The 17,150-nt window shown below is 38.7% G+C and overlaps 2 protein-coding genes across 8 annotated transcripts in view; one reads left to right on the top strand and one right to left on the bottom strand.

Moving 5' to 3' along the window:
- The window catches only part of col5a2b (collagen, type V, alpha 2b), a 28,707-nt gene extending 15,743 nt beyond the window's left edge, over window positions 1–12,964 (top strand). Inside the window, exons 24-54 of the mRNA XM_065240223.2 lie at window positions 5–58; window positions 188–286; window positions 568–621; window positions 807–905; window positions 1,043–1,096; window positions 1,378–1,431; window positions 1,529–1,582; window positions 1,775–1,828; window positions 1,916–1,960; window positions 2,043–2,141; window positions 2,359–2,466; window positions 3,407–3,460; window positions 3,603–3,656; window positions 3,803–3,856; window positions 3,935–3,988; window positions 4,120–4,227; window positions 4,382–4,435; window positions 4,545–4,598; window positions 4,730–4,891; window positions 5,696–5,803; window positions 6,016–6,123; window positions 6,691–6,744; window positions 6,840–6,947; window positions 7,043–7,096; window positions 7,178–7,285; window positions 7,368–7,421; window positions 7,501–7,608; window positions 7,905–8,229; window positions 11,825–12,012; window positions 12,091–12,333; window positions 12,413–12,964. Coding sequence (XP_065096295.1) covers window positions 5–58; window positions 188–286; window positions 568–621; window positions 807–905; window positions 1,043–1,096; window positions 1,378–1,431; window positions 1,529–1,582; window positions 1,775–1,828; window positions 1,916–1,960; window positions 2,043–2,141; window positions 2,359–2,466; window positions 3,407–3,460; window positions 3,603–3,656; window positions 3,803–3,856; window positions 3,935–3,988; window positions 4,120–4,227; window positions 4,382–4,435; window positions 4,545–4,598; window positions 4,730–4,891; window positions 5,696–5,803; window positions 6,016–6,123; window positions 6,691–6,744; window positions 6,840–6,947; window positions 7,043–7,096; window positions 7,178–7,285; window positions 7,368–7,421; window positions 7,501–7,608; window positions 7,905–8,229; window positions 11,825–12,012; window positions 12,091–12,333; window positions 12,413–12,559 — 2,973 coding nt within the window. The 3' untranslated portion in view covers window positions 12,560–12,964. The remainder of the gene's footprint in view (window positions 1–4; window positions 59–187; window positions 287–567; window positions 622–806; window positions 906–1,042; window positions 1,097–1,377; window positions 1,432–1,528; window positions 1,583–1,774; window positions 1,829–1,915; window positions 1,961–2,042; window positions 2,142–2,358; window positions 2,467–3,406; window positions 3,461–3,602; window positions 3,657–3,802; window positions 3,857–3,934; window positions 3,989–4,119; window positions 4,228–4,381; window positions 4,436–4,544; window positions 4,599–4,729; window positions 4,892–5,695; window positions 5,804–6,015; window positions 6,124–6,690; window positions 6,745–6,839; window positions 6,948–7,042; window positions 7,097–7,177; window positions 7,286–7,367; window positions 7,422–7,500; window positions 7,609–7,904; window positions 8,230–11,824; window positions 12,013–12,090; window positions 12,334–12,412) is intronic.
- Window positions 12,965–15,954: 2,990 nt separating this feature from the next.
- gulp1b (GULP PTB domain containing engulfment adaptor 1b) overlaps window positions 15,955–17,150 on the bottom strand; it is a 74,541-nt gene continuing 73,345 nt past the window's right edge. For all 7 annotated transcript variants that reach the window (XM_073815362.1, XM_065240220.1, XM_065240217.1 and 4 more), the window contains one exon: window positions 15,955–16,645. In XM_073815362.1, the coding sequence (XP_073671463.1) occupies window positions 16,584–16,645 (62 nt within the window). In that variant the 3' untranslated portion in view covers window positions 15,955–16,583. The remainder of the gene's footprint in view (window positions 16,646–17,150) is intronic.

Raw genomic sequence — 17,150 nt, forward strand, 5'->3', positions numbered from 1 at the left:
CAAGGGAGCTCCAGGTAACCGCGGCTTTCCAGGGGCTGATGGCTTGCCAGGTCAAAAGGTACGAAACATACAAATTGGGATCAACCAATTCGCTTTGTACAGTGCGGTGCTGATATTTACAGTGACAATGTAGTGTAGATATACACATTCCTCATATTTTTTTGTCTCTAATCCCTAATGCATCCAGGGAGCTCAAGGTGAACGTGGTGGCCCAGGAACACCAGGGCCTAAAGGTGCAATTGGAGATCCTGGTCGAACCGGGGAAGCAGGAATTCCAGGAGCCAGGGTTAGAATATTTTATTTTATTTTATATATATTTAAATACTGTAGGTTATCTATATTCTTTTTCAATAGTCATATGACATTACGTATCACACAGTACATGGTGCAGTTAGTATAACAGCTGTAAAAGTATAAAGCAATTTTATGTTGTGGTTCCATGAGTAGTAAATATTTTGCTGATACGCTATCCATGCTTAATTTGCAAACATAGGTTAAAGTTCATTTATCAAAATGGGGACATCTCATAATATTGAGGCCTGTTTGTTATATGTCATGCCCCTTTAGGGTCTGACTGGTGTGCTGGGAATGCAAGGAGCAGAAGGAAAGCTTGGACCACAGGTAAAATACTAGGGATCAAGAACACAGTGGTTTACATGCCATAGCACCCTTATGTCTTTTGGCAGACATGATGAACCCATGTTTTTGGTTGTTAAAAAACAAGCAATCACCTTCAAAAGACATTTGTCACTAATAGCAATGGTTAAAAAATTTTAATTCTTGGTGTCCACTAAACTTTTCTCTAGGGAGCACCAGGAGATGACGGTAATCCAGGTCAGGCTGGGTCAACTGGTACCAGAGGAGGATCAGGACCTATGGGTCTGCCTGGACCTAAAGGCTTCAGTGTAATTTACCTATATATACATATTTATAAAAGAGCAAGAATATAATGTGTGTCATATTGTACTGATGAGTGTATGAATATTGTAGTGTATATTAAAAATATGTTTTATACTGACTTTCTTTTCTTTTCAACATCCAGGGTGATCCAGGAAAACCCGGAGAAATTGGATCATCAGGGGGTCCAGGACAAAGAGTGAGTCCTGCAATTCAACTTGTGTTCAACTTAATTTCAGCCTGATAATTTTTATGACACAATAAAGACATGGTGGGATTCACTTAGAAAGCTTCCTGTATTTATCATTAAGTTAAAAAGAAATTTCCCAGTGCATTCATTTTTGTCTAAGCAAAATTCTGTGCAATGTGTTGTAGTTATGATTTATATAGGACTGAAAAATGCGTGTCTGTGTTATGTGTAGCATTGTGATTTAAAGACAACATGATAATAATTTGTTGTGATGGATATCACATTTTTAGGGACCCAATGGAAAAGATGGAGAAGAAGGTCCTGCAGGAACAACAGGACCACCTGTATGTTTTATAAACTATTTTGCCATCTAGTAATTTGTGTTACACAGACATTAAATATATATATATATAATAAAATAATTATTTTATGTATTTTTAGGGAATAGCTGGAAAGAGGGGAGAGCAGGGACCTCCTGGACTTAATGGCTTTCAAGTATGTTGAAGTTCTGCTTTCAATCACATTGACAGTATAGTTGTTCATTGATTAATGTTCAAAAAATAACAACATAGCCAAGCACATGATGTCACAAAATTTATTTTTAGACAAACTAATCCTTTAATAGCTGCGTTTGATGATTTATCCCTATAAGGCTTAAATGCATTATTCTTTGTGATAAACTAATAGGGTTTGCCTGGACCACCAGGACCACCAGGTGAGTCAGGGAAACCAGGTGATGAGGTAAGTCGAATCTATTTGAGCTCATTTACGTGTCGTTAACACATAGAACAAGTATGGGAATTCATGAATTTTATCTGATCACCTCAGGGTGTCCATGGTGAGGCTGGTGGCCCTGGGCTAACTGGACCAAGGGTGAGTTTATTACTTAACTTATAATGCAGCACATGTCTGATGTGCACATAAACAGTAACTCAATATTGTTTTATTCTTGTAGGGTGACCGTGGAACCCCTGGAGAGAGAGGTGAATCAGGACCCAACGGGTTGCCAGGAGCCAAAGGAAGCCCAGGAAGCCCTGGACCTGATGGTCCCAAGGTTAGAAGCTGAGATTTACTCACTTACACAGCGTCTTGATGATAGAAAGGAAACAATCTTTTCTTGTAAAGAGTTTTACTGACTTAGCGCATTATTGTGTATTCATTTTTTAAATAATAAGCATGTCCTCTTTGTCGCAGAAAACTTGTAATGTCACGCCCAGTTTGAATGAAATATTATTGATGGCAGTTTATTTAATATGTTTTTTTCTGTGCAGGGAAAAGCAGGTCCAGCTGGAAGCGTAGGAGAACCAGGACCGCCAGGTCTGCAGGGCATGCCAGGAGAGAGAGGAATAACTGGAGTGGTCGGGCCTAAAGGAGAAAGTGTACGTGTGCTTGTGCGAGATAAGAGAAAATGGGTCTGCTTGATCAAAGACTTTGGCATAATTTGTTAAAACTTTTCATAAAAAGTGCAGTTGAAATTTTACTTTCATGCTATTGCCGTCCTTGCAACAATATTGCATATATTAAATGCCTTGTGGCTCAGGTCCCGCGAGGCACGATGGCTTTCATAATCTAGACGACTTGCTAATATTTTCAGGCAGAGAGTTAAAATTCTTTGATAAAAGACGCAAGAGATTATCAGCCAAAAAATTGTGTCAGTGCGCAACAAAGAGAGACACATTTGAACACACGGGCAAAGATCAATGAATGGACAAACATCCACGATATTACCAATTAATTTTCTCTATAGAAACTAATAAATCATTTAAAAGAATAAAACACTTGATTTGTCATAATAAACGAATGAAAAATGTTCATGTATGCTTAGCTGGCAGACATAGGTGGAGTTTGGGGGGGCAGGGGGGGCACTGCCCCCACACCAGACCCAATTATGATTTTGTCTGAGCTATTAATGAAATAGAAATATGAGAATTTATATTTTATTTGTCTAATCTTAATATTTATTAGGTAGTCTGATTAACTTAAGGCTAAAATAGTTTTAATTTATTTAAACCATATTTAAAAAAAATATGAAACTGAAACTCTCACTGATCTTTAAAAAAAAAAAAAAGTACCCTTATTTGTTGGTGGGTGCACCCCATGCAAAACGTCAACTCCGCCTATGCTGGCAAAGCATTACAAATGTCATAGTTTCGATCCCTGGGAACACACATGTACACAATGTATACAGTAAATTACATAAAAGTGTCTGCCAAATGCATAAAAAATACATTTTTATATAAAAAAAAGGCTAGATAAATGTTTTTGTCGATCTTGACAAAACCTTTATGCGGATGTTTTAGATGCTTTTTATTTTCCCAGGGTGCGGTGGGTGACAGAGGGGCTGAAGGAGCAGCTGGCAGCGATGGAGCTCGAGTGAGTAACACATACTCAACAGGTCTAACTGAATCTGAAACAGTCTACATTTCTGTTTTGATGTTTTTATATTTGTTTTCATGCTTTGATGCATTTCTGAACACTGAAGACAACTAAGATAGGTTTTTCTGCTGTGTTGTAGGGATTGCCTGGTCCTATTGGACCCCACGGACCAGCTGGGCCGTCTGGGGAGAAGGTTAGATGATGTTTCCAAATTGTTCAAAATTGCTAATTTTGATCCTCTGAGTGATTTGCCTCATGATGGCTTATTTAGCAATGCTTAGATGTTTTTAATTTTCAGTAAATTGTAAAGGTATCTCTAAAATGATTGTTTATTGGCAGGGAGAACAAGGCCCAAGGGGTCCACCTGGATCTCCAGGATCAAGAGCAATGGCTGTGAGTACAGCATCTGCATTCTGTATACAATTAAGCAGGAATATGACATAATATGATACATACTGTATAATCTTTCAGGGATCACCTGGTGAGCCAGGTCCAACTGGTCCTGTTGGATTTGCTGGACCTCCTGTAAGTCCTTCCATCCATTTATCTACCAAACGGTCCATTCATCTATCCACAAATCCTTTTCGCATTCGCATCAAGAGCATCTTTTTGCTCTAATATGTTTCATATGAAAGTACATATGGTCATATTTTTAGGGTCCTGATGGTCAACCTGGAGTTAAAGGTGAAACTGGAGAAGAAGGTGTGAAGGGAGAGGGGGGGTCTCCAGGACCTCAGGGAACGGCAGGAAAACCTGGTTCTCAGGTGAGTTAGAGGACACAGAGAGAGACGAAAGTAAGAAAAAGTATTTACATGAATATACATGTATGTATAGGTAGACTTTATTGACCCTAATGTGACTTTAGCATATGGAGTCCTTTTGAAATGTGTATAAACATGGCATAGTACTTCTTTTCAGGGATTAGCTGGAATTACTGGTCTTAAAGGTGCAAGAGGAAGTCAGGGAGCTGCCGTAAGTGATATCTAAAATTATACCATCTCAACCTCATCTAAAATGAAATGCCCAGAAAAGCTCAATTACTTGTGCTGAATCCTCTTTGGTTTTATCTTCCTGCTAAAAGGGAGCCAGCGGATTCCCAGGTTTACCAGGAGGTGTCGGCCCAGCAGGCTCCGCTGTGAGTAATTTCTTAATCAGGGTTTATCACAGCTTAACAGCTAAACCTTCAAGAAGTATTTAAATTGTTAATGTGTTTTTTGAGCAATTGGATTTTAATAAATTATTTGGTTTACATTAATATTTTTCCAGGGTCCTGTTGGCGAGGCAGGTCCTATAGGCGCCCCGGGTAAACGGGGCCCACCTGGGATTCGTGGAGAACCTGGGGGCCCTGGGCGACAAGGGGAGCGTGGAAACCCTGGACCTGCTGGTAGTCCTGGAGACAAAGCCGAACCTGGAGAGGATGGACTACCAGTAAGTTAGGCCTTACACTTAAAGGGATAGATAAATTCTGTCATCATTATCTCACCCCCATGTTGTTATAAACGTGTATTAATTTTTTTGTTCTGATGAACACAAAGGAAAATGTTTGTAACCAAACCATTTTAGAGCACCATTGACTTCCATAGGAGTATTTTTCCTACTGTAGAAGTCAATGGTGCTTCTATTTTTCCATTGTGTTCAGCAGAACAAAGTAATTTATACAGGTTTGTAACAACATGAGGGTGAGTAAATGATGAATTTTCATTTTGGTGTCCACTATCCATTTAATAATACAATTTAAAGTTTAAAGGAAAACACCACCATTTTTCAATATTTTACTATGTTCTTACTATACCTATTTTACTATACCTATTCACTTAATCTTTGTACAGCGCGTTGTGAATGTGTTAGCATTTAGCCTAGCCCCATTCATTCCTTAGGATCCAAAAAGGGATGAATTTAGAAGCCACCAAACACTTCCATGTTTTCCCTTTTTAAAAGACTGTTACATGAGTAGTTACACGAGTAAGTATGGTGGCACAAAATAAAACGTGGCGATTTTTTAAGCGGATAAAAAATGAGTACTATATTGTATGGTGGAAGAGTACTTAGTTTGCAGCACTTCGACGTCGTTTGCAGTAACATCATCACTTCTGACTACTCCCCCTCTCGGTCAAACTTCCATCAATATAACTGCGCCCGAGATCATAGTAAAATATAGAAAAATGGTGGTGGTTTCCCTTTTAATGCTCCCACCTCAATGCCTCATCCCGTAACTTTTTAAAAATTTCTCAGGGCCCAGATGGACCACCAGGCCCTGCTGGAACTCCAGGACAGAGGGGGCTTGTGGGTCTTCCTGGAATGAGAGGAGAACGTGGTATGGGTGGTGTTCCTGGACCTGCGGTAAATAAACACTTCTACCCTCTTATCTCGAAAGTCAATATTATAAAATATATGTGACCCTGTCTGGGAACTCCAGGCTAAAGTCTCATAATCTAATAATGAGATTAAAAGCATCAATGTTTGATTTCATATTGATTTCAATCTTTGACATATTCTTTACATTATGTAGCATTATTTCATGTAGAAAACATATAAATGTTTTGTTTCTCTAGGGTCCACCAGGGAAGGATGGCACACCAGGTTTCCAGGGAACCAAAGGTGCTGCCGGAGCTGTTGGTTTACCAGGAGCACCCGGACCCCGAGGAGATGCTGGTCCAGAGGTATGAATTTTATTCTGGAAATAAATGGACTGTTGAAAAGTTTAAGGTTATTTGACTGTATGATCTTAAAAACCTTTCGATCTGAAGGCGTATGTCCAAATATTTAAATTTTGTTATGTGGAGAAGAGTATAACTGCTCCAATATATTAATTGTATTAATCAATTTGTTTTTAAATTAATGACTTGGAAAAAAAGGCGAATAGAAAGTAGCGAATAGGAGCCTTGAATAGATAGTAACACTAATACTGTTAAAAAACAGGCCTCAAGAAGAACAATTTTGCAAATTCAAGGTGAAAGATGGCTACTTTGAAGAGGACAAAATTTTTGAAAAACGTTTTTGATTTATTACTTTTTATCACAACATATAAAAGATCATCACTCACAACATGACTCATAGTTACATATGTGTTAGTCCATAGTTGATGAGTTCATTATTATTCAGTAATATAAAAAAATGATTAAGAATAAGTAACCCTACATTTTTCAATGGTAGTATGTGATTTTCATATTTACTGATGTTAAATATTCATTTATTAAAACATTTATCTTGATTTCTTTTCAAATTAGGGTTTGCCTGGAGCTGATGGCATATCAGGAGCCGATGGCATCATTGGAGTCAGAGTAAGGACCCACAAGGCCGCATTTAATTTTTTTTAATGAAAAATTATTTTTCCATTATGGATAATAATCATTCATTTGTATGTGTTTTTTCTCAGGGTGAAAGAGGAAACCCAGGACCAGAGGGTCTGGCAGGTGGCCAAGGATCACCAGGAACACCAGGACCCGTCGGAGCTCCAGGAGATCCAGGACAGCGAGGAGATCAGGTTTGTTCTCCATTTTACAGTGACATTAATAAATTTCTAATTCATTCTTGTTAAAAAATAATAATTATTTCCTCTTCGGTTGATTTTTCTCACAGGGTGGAAGAGGGCAACCTGGTCCTGATGGTCAAGCAGGAATCAGAGGGAAAAAAGTAAGTCTGCATATTCCCATATTAGTACACAGCACGTAAAGTAATAGTTAAGGTTACCAGACATCTCCAAATTAATCTTAGGGACCACAAGGACCTTTGGGAGACCAAGGTGACAAAGGCGACACAGGTGAGAGAGGTCAGAAGGGTCACCGTGGCTTCACTGGACTTCATGGGCTGCCTGGAGCGTCAGTAAGTGTAACCCGTCACGAGTCACCCGTTACACAATACACTGTTCCTTCAGACTTTTTAATAACATGTCATTGTTTTTTAGGGAGCTCCAGGAGATGATGGTGCAGTAGGAATTGTTGGTCCCAGCGGTCAAAGAGTAAGTTAATCAATATTTTAAAGCGCTAGTGGTGACAAACATGCATACTTGAATGTAATACCAAGCATGCCATTTCTAGGGACCTCCTGGACCCGTTGGACCGCCTGGAAAAGAAGGTGATATGGGTCCACCTGGAGCAATTGGAGCTCCTGGAGCTCGAGGCGCTAATGGAGATTTTGGACCTGAGGTGAGGCATGAGGTCATGGTTTAAAGGTCACTTCATTGTGGAGTGGGAATTGTACCATGCAGTCAACACAAGAAAAATAAATTGCAGTAACATGCTAGCATGCAGTAATTCATGCTCAATTAACCCCAATGTGTTTTCTTCACTTATCAAATGCCAATTTTCCAATCTTAATCGGATGATAAATTTGTCCTTTATTACTCATAACGATGATTAATTACCAGATGCTGCTAACGTGATTAAACCTACAAAGATTACACGCTCAGATAAACAGCATTCAATCAGTGTTTCGTCTACAGGGACCCCAAGGGGAACCCGGCCCACCTGGACCGCCCGGACCCCCTGGGCCACCTGTCGCTGCTGTCGATGACCTTTTCGGTGCAAACTTCGAATCTGATGGCGAATCGGAGCCTGAGGCCCCCCCGCCTCCCCCACCTGAGTTCAACGAGGATGAGGCAAAGCCCAATAAAGTTTCTGATGTGGCGCAGGCTGACAGCGAGGTTCATTTGTCTCTCAAGAACTTGGGAAGTCAGTTAGACAACATGCGTAGTCCGGATGGCAGTCGCCAATATCCTGCTCGCAACTGTCAGGACCTGAAACAGTGCTATCCTCTCAAAAAGAGCGGTAAGTGAGATGAGTAGACACAATAAGCTCAAAAGTTACTCAGTAATTAAATAAAGATCAGGGACGTAACAGCCATTTTAAAAGTGAGCGGACAGAATCAGGTCAAGTCCAAACAAATGATGGAGGTGCAGTCATATTCATATAATAATGCCGTTATAGCGGCCAGCTGCAATTTTGGAAATATGCCATGATAACTTACAGAAAACAAGCAAGCTTACAGGAACCTATTTGTTGTGATATCACTCAAATTTGAATCACTTTAGGATCACTGGACATCTATACTACCCCCAAAGGCAAACCACAGTAACTACATATTTGGTCAAAATTGAGTTAAGGCTTGAAAAAGACCTCTTCTGTCTCTTGGTTTAATTTTGTCCCATTTTAGAGAAGTTATTGTCAAAATTGCAGCCATGACTGGCTAGTGTAAAAAGTTAACGGTGGGGGTGTGAACCGTCAGTCTCACGATTTGATTAGGTTACAGTTCAATCCAATATCCCAAGGCATGCATCCTCAATTTTTAATATTACTACACAAGTCTGTCTCCCTCACACTTTTACTGTTGCGTCTCTTTGTTGTCTTTCTTTTCAAAGCCCTGCATTAAAACTCTGCTTCAGAGTTTTAGTATCCCTTTGACTATCACTTTAAAAAGCAATGTGGCATCTTTAATGTGTTGATTGAGCGCTTTACATACTAAAGAACTTTTAACAGCGGTCCAAGTTAAAAAATATGAAATGCTCTTCAGTAGCTGGACTTCCATCACATTAATTTTATGCACATTTTGAATTATCACATACGTGTGATGGAAACTGCAAATTTTGAATAAAAAATAAGCAAAAAAGTTTTTACTTTTACGAAGTCATTTTAAGTGTTTTTTTTTAAATAGTAAATGCGAATAATGGGAGATGTAAATGCATTTGCCAAAAAATTCGTACGTAGCGAACATTGGGTCTAATTCTAAGCATGTGTATGCACGAATTTGTGCATGAGATGTGCTTACAGATGTTTTCATGAACAAATCGAGATTCAACAAAATATTTTGTATCAAAATTTCTTCTAAATGTATGTAAAAATTTAAGAAAACCTAAAACCACTTGTACGCAATAATCATGATAATCAAATATTAGGCTATAATTATAATGTTTATAATAATGTTGATCTGTAATATTAACATAATTATATTTGATATTATATATATATATAGCTGCACGTAATGACAAATGTTCACGCTTTCCTTCCTCACTTTTTAAATCTCTCTATAAAAGCATCTGCTTAATGCCTAATGTAAACGTCATGTAAATGTAATGAGAAGTCTAAACATCAATCACTTGATCTGCTGTCTGTTTTATTTTAGATACAGGTGTGCGTCTCTGACATTTTAATCAAATCATATTTGTTAACGCATCCAGTAGGCTACTTATTTAATGTTATTCCGGTTGGTGGACACTTCATGGTGGCTTTATCCAGTGACAGCAAAACCTCCCAAATAAAAAATGCAAAGCAAAACAGAACTTTACCAATAATAAATATGATCATGGATTTCTTTTTGAGCTCTTTTGCATCTATAACAAACTGCTCTAAAATTTCTTGTGGACCAATGCTATATAGCTATTAACGCTGTTATATGGAGTTGGTTTGGGCGTGTTTTATGCAAATTATCAACCTCCAACTAACAGTCGCTCATGTAGAACATTTCAAATTCACTAACGTTAGAACAGGTATAAGAACAAACTCATGGCGTACGCACGTGTTGTGAATAGGGGGAAAGTTTTCAAGAGAAGTTCAATGTGCATATGAATACGAAAAACGTATGCAATTATTAGTCAATGATAGGGGTGTAACGATTAACCGTGCAAATGCGCGTTTTCTCAAGGAATGAATTTGAATGAATTACGGTGAAATCCCAGCACATTCCAAAGCCAGGGAGCGCTCTCATGCAGAAACCTCCTTTGTGCCACAGAAGAAGTAGCATTACAAACGCTATTCCAGGAAATGTCGACATGAATATTTATACGCTGTTTTTCAAATTGTTTCAGATATTTTCGTGATAATAAATAATATTTTGAATGATTTTTATTTAACAAGTGTTGCTTTTTTAAATGCACGTCATAAACGACTCCGACTCATAATGATTTTAAATTCATAAGGACTTCCTACTGACCAAATGGCGTAGTACACGCACAAGCTGTGCATTAAACAAAGAATCACAGCCTTGCGATTCAGAATCGATTCCACACAGGCATTTTCAATGGGACGCGCGATTAAATCATTACATCCCTAGTGAATGAGACCCATTAAATCCTTGCAATCTAATTTTATCAGCTGACATTGGCTTTTCCATATATGGGGCTCGACATCATCGCAATGTTCTTGCTGCTTGTGCCTGCAACAAAAGTTGGGGGGAATTTTAAAAAGATTCACTTAAAGGCTCTCTAAGCGAATCTGCGAGACGTTAGTTATTGTTGACGTTTGAAACTGTTTTCAAACAGACGGAGCGTAGCTAACTCCTCCCCCTCCCTTCCGTGCTTTCATGAACGTGCCCAACCCCCACCCCCAAATCCTTTTTGTCGTTTATTGGCTGGAATACTTTGTTTTGTTTTGTGATGCCATGTTTGGCCACTTGTTGATATTGACGTTTGTGAAGCCTGGGCTGTCTACAGAGATCTCGTTTTTTTACAGTTTGATCAGCGGACAGGCAGCAAGCAGATAGTGAGGAGATGTTTCCGGTATGTAACAAAAAATGTTTTATGGTCTAAAACGCTTCAATTCGCTTAGAGCGCCTTTAATGTTCCGATGGAAACCCACCTACGGGCGGATCACAAAGAACTTGTGATCGGGCTTAACTTATACAGTCTCCTGCGCGAATGTACACTCACCTCATCGAGTGAGAGAGGTGCATGCGAAAGAGCGAGAGGTGGAGGATTTTACCGTCAGGGTGACATTTACATTTTTGCATTTTTATGAACAAAACCGAATGCCGAATGCTTCAACCAAAAAAGATTTTTACGAAAACAAGTCCTTTTAAGCGACTTCATTGACAAACTTATGCGACACCAGCTGGCATCATGTAAGTAATTACCTCTTTAAATTGGTTTGAATCGACAAGAGAGATTCAACCCATTAAACTCAATGTTTCACGACCAGAAAACAAACTAAATTCGGCTCAATTGGAGAGCAGGGAGGCAGAAATCACTACTAGCCGAGAGGAAATAGTCATCTCCTGCCAACCTCTCAGAATAGGTGTCAGACAGACACGCCAAACAAGATCTCAAGTCTGGCATAAAACAAACCAAGCGTGCCACTGTAAAAGTGTTTGTACTGTTTGAGAAAAGTAATAAAAAGGAATGGGCTGTGTAAGATGCTGTCTGGAAGACATCCACAGCTCCGATGAAGAGGAGTATGGGAAGATTGCAAAATCTGAAATCTATAATGCAAAACAAATAAAACTAGACGAGACTCCGAATAATCCATCGTGATATATATGCAATAAAAGAGGATGTGGTGAAGGGCAAACTTGCTTTCTCATCTCACTCTTTATCCCTGGGCAACTAAAGACTGAATAGATTTGCAAGGATGTCACTCATTTGATGTTTTGCAGGTGAGTACTGGATAGATCCGAACGAGGGAAGCATTAGAGATGCCATTCAGGTTTACTGTAACATGGAAATGGGAGAGACCTGTATACACGGCAACCCTGCCAGCATCCCACGCAAGAACTGGTGGAGTTCACGTTCCAGCATGCCCAAACCAGTTTGGTTCGGAACAACGATTAACCGAGGATCCAAGGTTATTATCAGTATAAATAAACGACACTTCTGTCAAAATAAATAAACAAAACATTGATCTTTTAATTCTCCAATTCAGTTTACCTACGGAAGCAATGAGGCATCTGTTAACACCGTATCGGTGCAGCTGAGGTTCCTCCGCCTCCTGTCGAAAGAAGCGGCACAGAACATCACGTACCACTGCAAAAACAGCGTGGCCTATAAAGATGAGAAGAGCAGCAATCTGAAGAAAGCTTTGGTCCTGAAGGCTTCCGATGGACAGGAGATCAAAGCGTACAGCAGCAACCGTCTCAAGTACACCGTGACAGAGGACAGCTGCTCTGTATGTTCAGTTTCTTTCTGTGTTATATGCATGAAATAGAAACCTTGGGATGTTAAACTCGTTGTTCCTCTTTCTCCAGAAACATACCGGTGAATGGGGTAAGGCCGTCTTGGAGTACCGCACGCAGACACTGTCACGACTGCCGATTGTGGATTTGGCTCCGGTGGACGTCGGCGGCAAAGATCAAGAGTTTGGCATTGATATCGGCCCAGTGTGCTTCTCATGAAACCAGGTTGAAACATCACCATTGGGACTTCAGCGCTTTGCCAATGCAGTATTTATTGTTCAAGACGGTTTATAAGGGCCTTGGGGAATCTCTGACCTTTGTTTCATAATGAAGGAGTTGGTTTGAGTGCATGAGAGACGCTGTACGGACCCTTTAATTTATACTTAATACGCCACATGTTATTAAAAGAATGGGAAATGTTGTTTTTTTAATTGAAAAAGTTTTATAACTTTTGACTGTGCCCTTCCTGTCTAATCTGTATGATGTTTTGTCGATGTTGTTCGTTTTGTCACATTTCCCCTCAAGTCTTATTGTAATATGAAATGGATTTTAAAGGTTAAGTGGATCTGGGTGCCAGCGATGAAGGTTTGTGTTGTATTAAAGTGGGATCTCATTGTGGGAAAATGTTGGCGACTTGGCGTTCAATTCCCAAACTGTCCCCCTGTGGTTTGATTTTAAAGGGGACATTTCACAAGACTTTAAGATGTTAAATAAATCTTTGGTGTCTCCAGAGTACATATGTAAAGTTTTAGCTCAAAATATCATATGGATAATTTATTATAGCATGTTAAAATTGACACTTTGTAGGTGTGAGCAAAAATGTGTGCGTAAATTATGTGGATTTTTCTTTTCAAGAAAATGGAATATTCCTTTAATCATTAAAGGGACACTTCACACATTTGCATAAAGCTTTGTATAGTTAGAACCCCAGTCATGTTTTTGAATGATCATGCATCATTTTCTCAGTTGTCGCTGAGACAGGAGAAATACAGATTTCAGTGTTGCACTTCCTTCTTTCAATGATGTAAAAATCATCATTGATCATCAGGGAGTGAGACTACAAACCCCCGTTTTCTCGGTCAAATAGGCACCAAATTCTAAATGTATGTTACATTTCGACTACAAATATGACACACTTTTAATAAAGATGAATGTTTCTACGGGTGAAATGCTCCTTTAATGAGCCATTTAAAGGCCGAAAAATACATGACACATACCCAACACATCCGCGCGGTGTTGTTGTAGAAATATCCATATTTAAAACGTTATTAACGAAAATAACGCCGCCATCTTAGACTCCTCTGTATTCAGGAGAGAGTATTAGCGTAGTGTACACACTTTTCTTATTGACGTATGACAAATTCGGAGGGCGAGGGCACAGAGCAGCAGCAGAGTAGCCTCCGTAGGCTGCGTAAGCTCTCATCCTGAATGCGGACGCGACTAAGATGGCGGTGCTACCGGAAGGTATTTATTTTCGTTAATAAAGTTTTAAATATGGATATTTCTACAACAACAACGCGCGTATTACCCTCAGAAGACCTTTGTTTATCATCCTGGAGCCGTTTGGATTTATTTTGTGAAGTATGGACGCACTTTTTTTGGACTTGAAGTTCGTGGACCCCGTAACATTAAATTTAATCAACTGAAAGATCTAAAACATTTTCTAAAATATTCGAAAATGTGTTTGTCTGAAAAATGATGGACATATGCAACTCGGACAGCTTGGGGGTGAGTAAATCATGGGTTTAATATCATTTTTGGCCGAACTATCCCTTTAAAGGGATACTCCAGCCAAATGTCAAAATTACCCCATGATTTACTCAACCTCAAGCAATAAGAGATACATTCATTATCTTTCAGAGAAACACATTTGGAGTTATTTTAGTAAATGTCCTTGCTCTTCCTAACTTTATAGTAGTATAAAAGACGCAAAGCCGCAACATAAGATAAAAGTTAATCAATGTTAATCAGAGTTTTTGTCCTAATCAAAATGTCACGACATTTCTATTTTAGAAACAGTTTTTATTAGCGCATCGTGAATGTGTTAGCTTTTAGCCTAGCCCCATTCATTCCTTAGGATCCAAACAGGAATAAATTTAGAAGCCACCAATCACTTCCATGTTTTCCCTATTTAAAGAGTATTACATGAGTAGTTACACTTCAAACTCAGCACGCAGTAACATAATCACTCCTGACTACTCCCACTCTCACTTCAGTCAATAGTCCCTTTCACACATACAGTCTTTACTGGTAATTTACTGGTAAATTGCAGTTAACATGTCATGTGTGAACAGAACCTTTCCGGTAAATCAGTGCTCCCAATTTACCAGTGAGACAGGTTGTAAGATTACCAGTAATTTACCGGTAAGCGCTATGTGTGAACGAAAAATATAGGATTACCGGCATTTAGAACGGACGACGTCAGACCGCGCTGACAGCTCGGGCCAATCAGAAAGTTTTTTATACAGATGACGCGTTTACCCCCGCACTGTTTACATTCGTTTCCACAGACATGCTGCTTAAAATTCGAGCACACCTGAAGTTAACATCCACATTTCTTCACCAAAGTTGTATAAAACAGCTTACCATCTATTAGCCATATTGCCGACGTCCTTAGCACACCATCTGTGAAGCCTAATGTCCAAACGCAGGTTCCGTTTGAAGCCGCCTAACGCAATTTGTTTTGTCACGAGCAACTTCGCGACCGTTTGCCACAGATGTGAAAACAACAAAATACGGCTGTGGATATTAAGTCATAACCCGCCATTGTTTACAAATACGACACGGACGGAGCTCGCCGGCCGTGCGCCACAGGTAACTTCCGCTTTCTCTCTGAGTTTACTGGTATTTTAAAACTGATATGTGAATGATGTCTTACTGGTAAAAAGACGGAACGTCACTGCATGTGTGAACAGCACATTTTTGTATTTACTGGTAAATTCATTCTGGTAAATTTATGGTAATTTACCAGAACTACTGTGTGAAAGAGGCTAATGTTACGGTGCCTGAGGTCAAAGTTCTGCAAATTAAGTTCTATTCCACCATAAAATATAGTTCTCATTTTTATCTGTTTAAAAATTGCTTTTTATTTTGTGCCACCATACCTATTCTTGTAACAGTCTTTAAATAGGGAAAACATGGAAGTGTTTGGTGGCTTTCATTTATGTATCCTAAGGAATGAATATAGGCTAAATGCTAACACATTCACAATGCGCTGTACATAGATAAAGTGCACGAATTGAAAAAGATAGGTATGTATTCATTCTTCTAACTTGAGGTATGAACATAGTAAAATATTGAAAAATGGTGGTGTTTTCCTTTAACCCAGGGTTTAAAAAATGCACAGTGTGAAATGTCCCAGGGTAACCCTGATTTAGTATGAACAGTGTAAAACAGATAACCCAGGATTCCATTAAGAATAACCCAGGGTTAACCATTTAATTGTGAAAAGCCCTTTTATCTAAGGTTTGACAGAAAAAGCATGTTGGTTATGAATCAAAAAGAAGTATTTCAACAAACCCTACCACAGATATCTGACAATGAGCCGTCTGAAATATTTTAAATGAAACATTTTCAAATGTATTGCTTTTGAGTGAAGAAGCACAAAGCTAATGTAGTGTGCTATTGTTTCATTTATTTATCATTAAAGAGCGACAGTGATTTAACAGAGCATTTAACATGAAAACAAAACATCCATCAATGACAGTAATGTGGATGGGAATGTCAGAAAAGGAAATTTCTTTCTAACCATGTGAGAGACCCACAATGTGTACAGTAGATTATCTAAAGCCTGTTTGTAATGTACTGTAGTCACTTATCACTGTATATATCATTTAAGGTCGAGGTGTAAAATATCTTGAATATTATAAGACAACATTTACATCAGTATTGAACATGAGCTCTTCCTTTAGTCTAAACATCAGTATCAAAGGATTCAAACTATAACTTTCAGCTGTGAATAAATACATTTTTTTGATTTGAAAAATTTGGTCTAAATTCTAGCAAACGTCTAGAAAAGTTTGAACAATTTCAAAGAAGTAAGATTTAGAAGTTAAAATACATAAATCAAACGTATGCTTTGTTATACAAAAATAGAAGTGGCCTTTTGTCATTCCTTCAAATTCAATCCAAAACATGAATACAAATTTTGATCATTTCATTTAAAGTCAACAATCGCAGTATGTACAAAAATGTCTTTCCAGAGTGAGAACACGCTCTCCGTCTGATCCAGAGTCAGCACCGGCTATCCGTCTGATCCATAGTGAACGCTGCTCCCTCTAGAGTCAGTCCCATTTGGAACCCCTCCTGCCAAAAACAGCAAAATAAAACCTTGAAAATGTGAGAAAAAAAAAACACTTTTGTCTAAACTTGACTAATCCATAAACATAAGCACTTTATAAGTCATCTCCCAAAAAAAATGAGATTTCTTTTTGCTTTTATACTTGTGCATGACTGTGTATTATTCCAGCTTGTATTGGCAATGTGAAGTACATTTATTGTTTACTCTTACAACAAAGCCTTTTGATGTTTCCTCATTTGTAGGTAGCTTAATGTAACAACATCTGCTAAATAAGTAAATGTAAAAACTCTGTCATGTCATTGCACACCTTTTTCAAACACAAAATGAGATCCTTCAAAGCTGCAATCGGTAACTTTTGCCTCTCTAGCGCCATCTCTGTTTGAAACAAAGACCCTGGGTATAATTTATTTTTACGCAGGCGCGAGCGTACGTGCACAGTCGAAAACACAGCCTTGCAAAGCATAGATCATTTGACTCATAAATGTATGCTGACGTTTGACGAATTGCAAT

This window comes from Paramisgurnus dabryanus, chromosome 7 (assembly GCF_030506205.2).
Source record: "Paramisgurnus dabryanus chromosome 7, PD_genome_1.1, whole genome shotgun sequence".
NCBI classification, from domain to species: Eukaryota; Metazoa; Chordata; class Actinopteri; order Cypriniformes; family Cobitidae; genus Paramisgurnus; species Paramisgurnus dabryanus.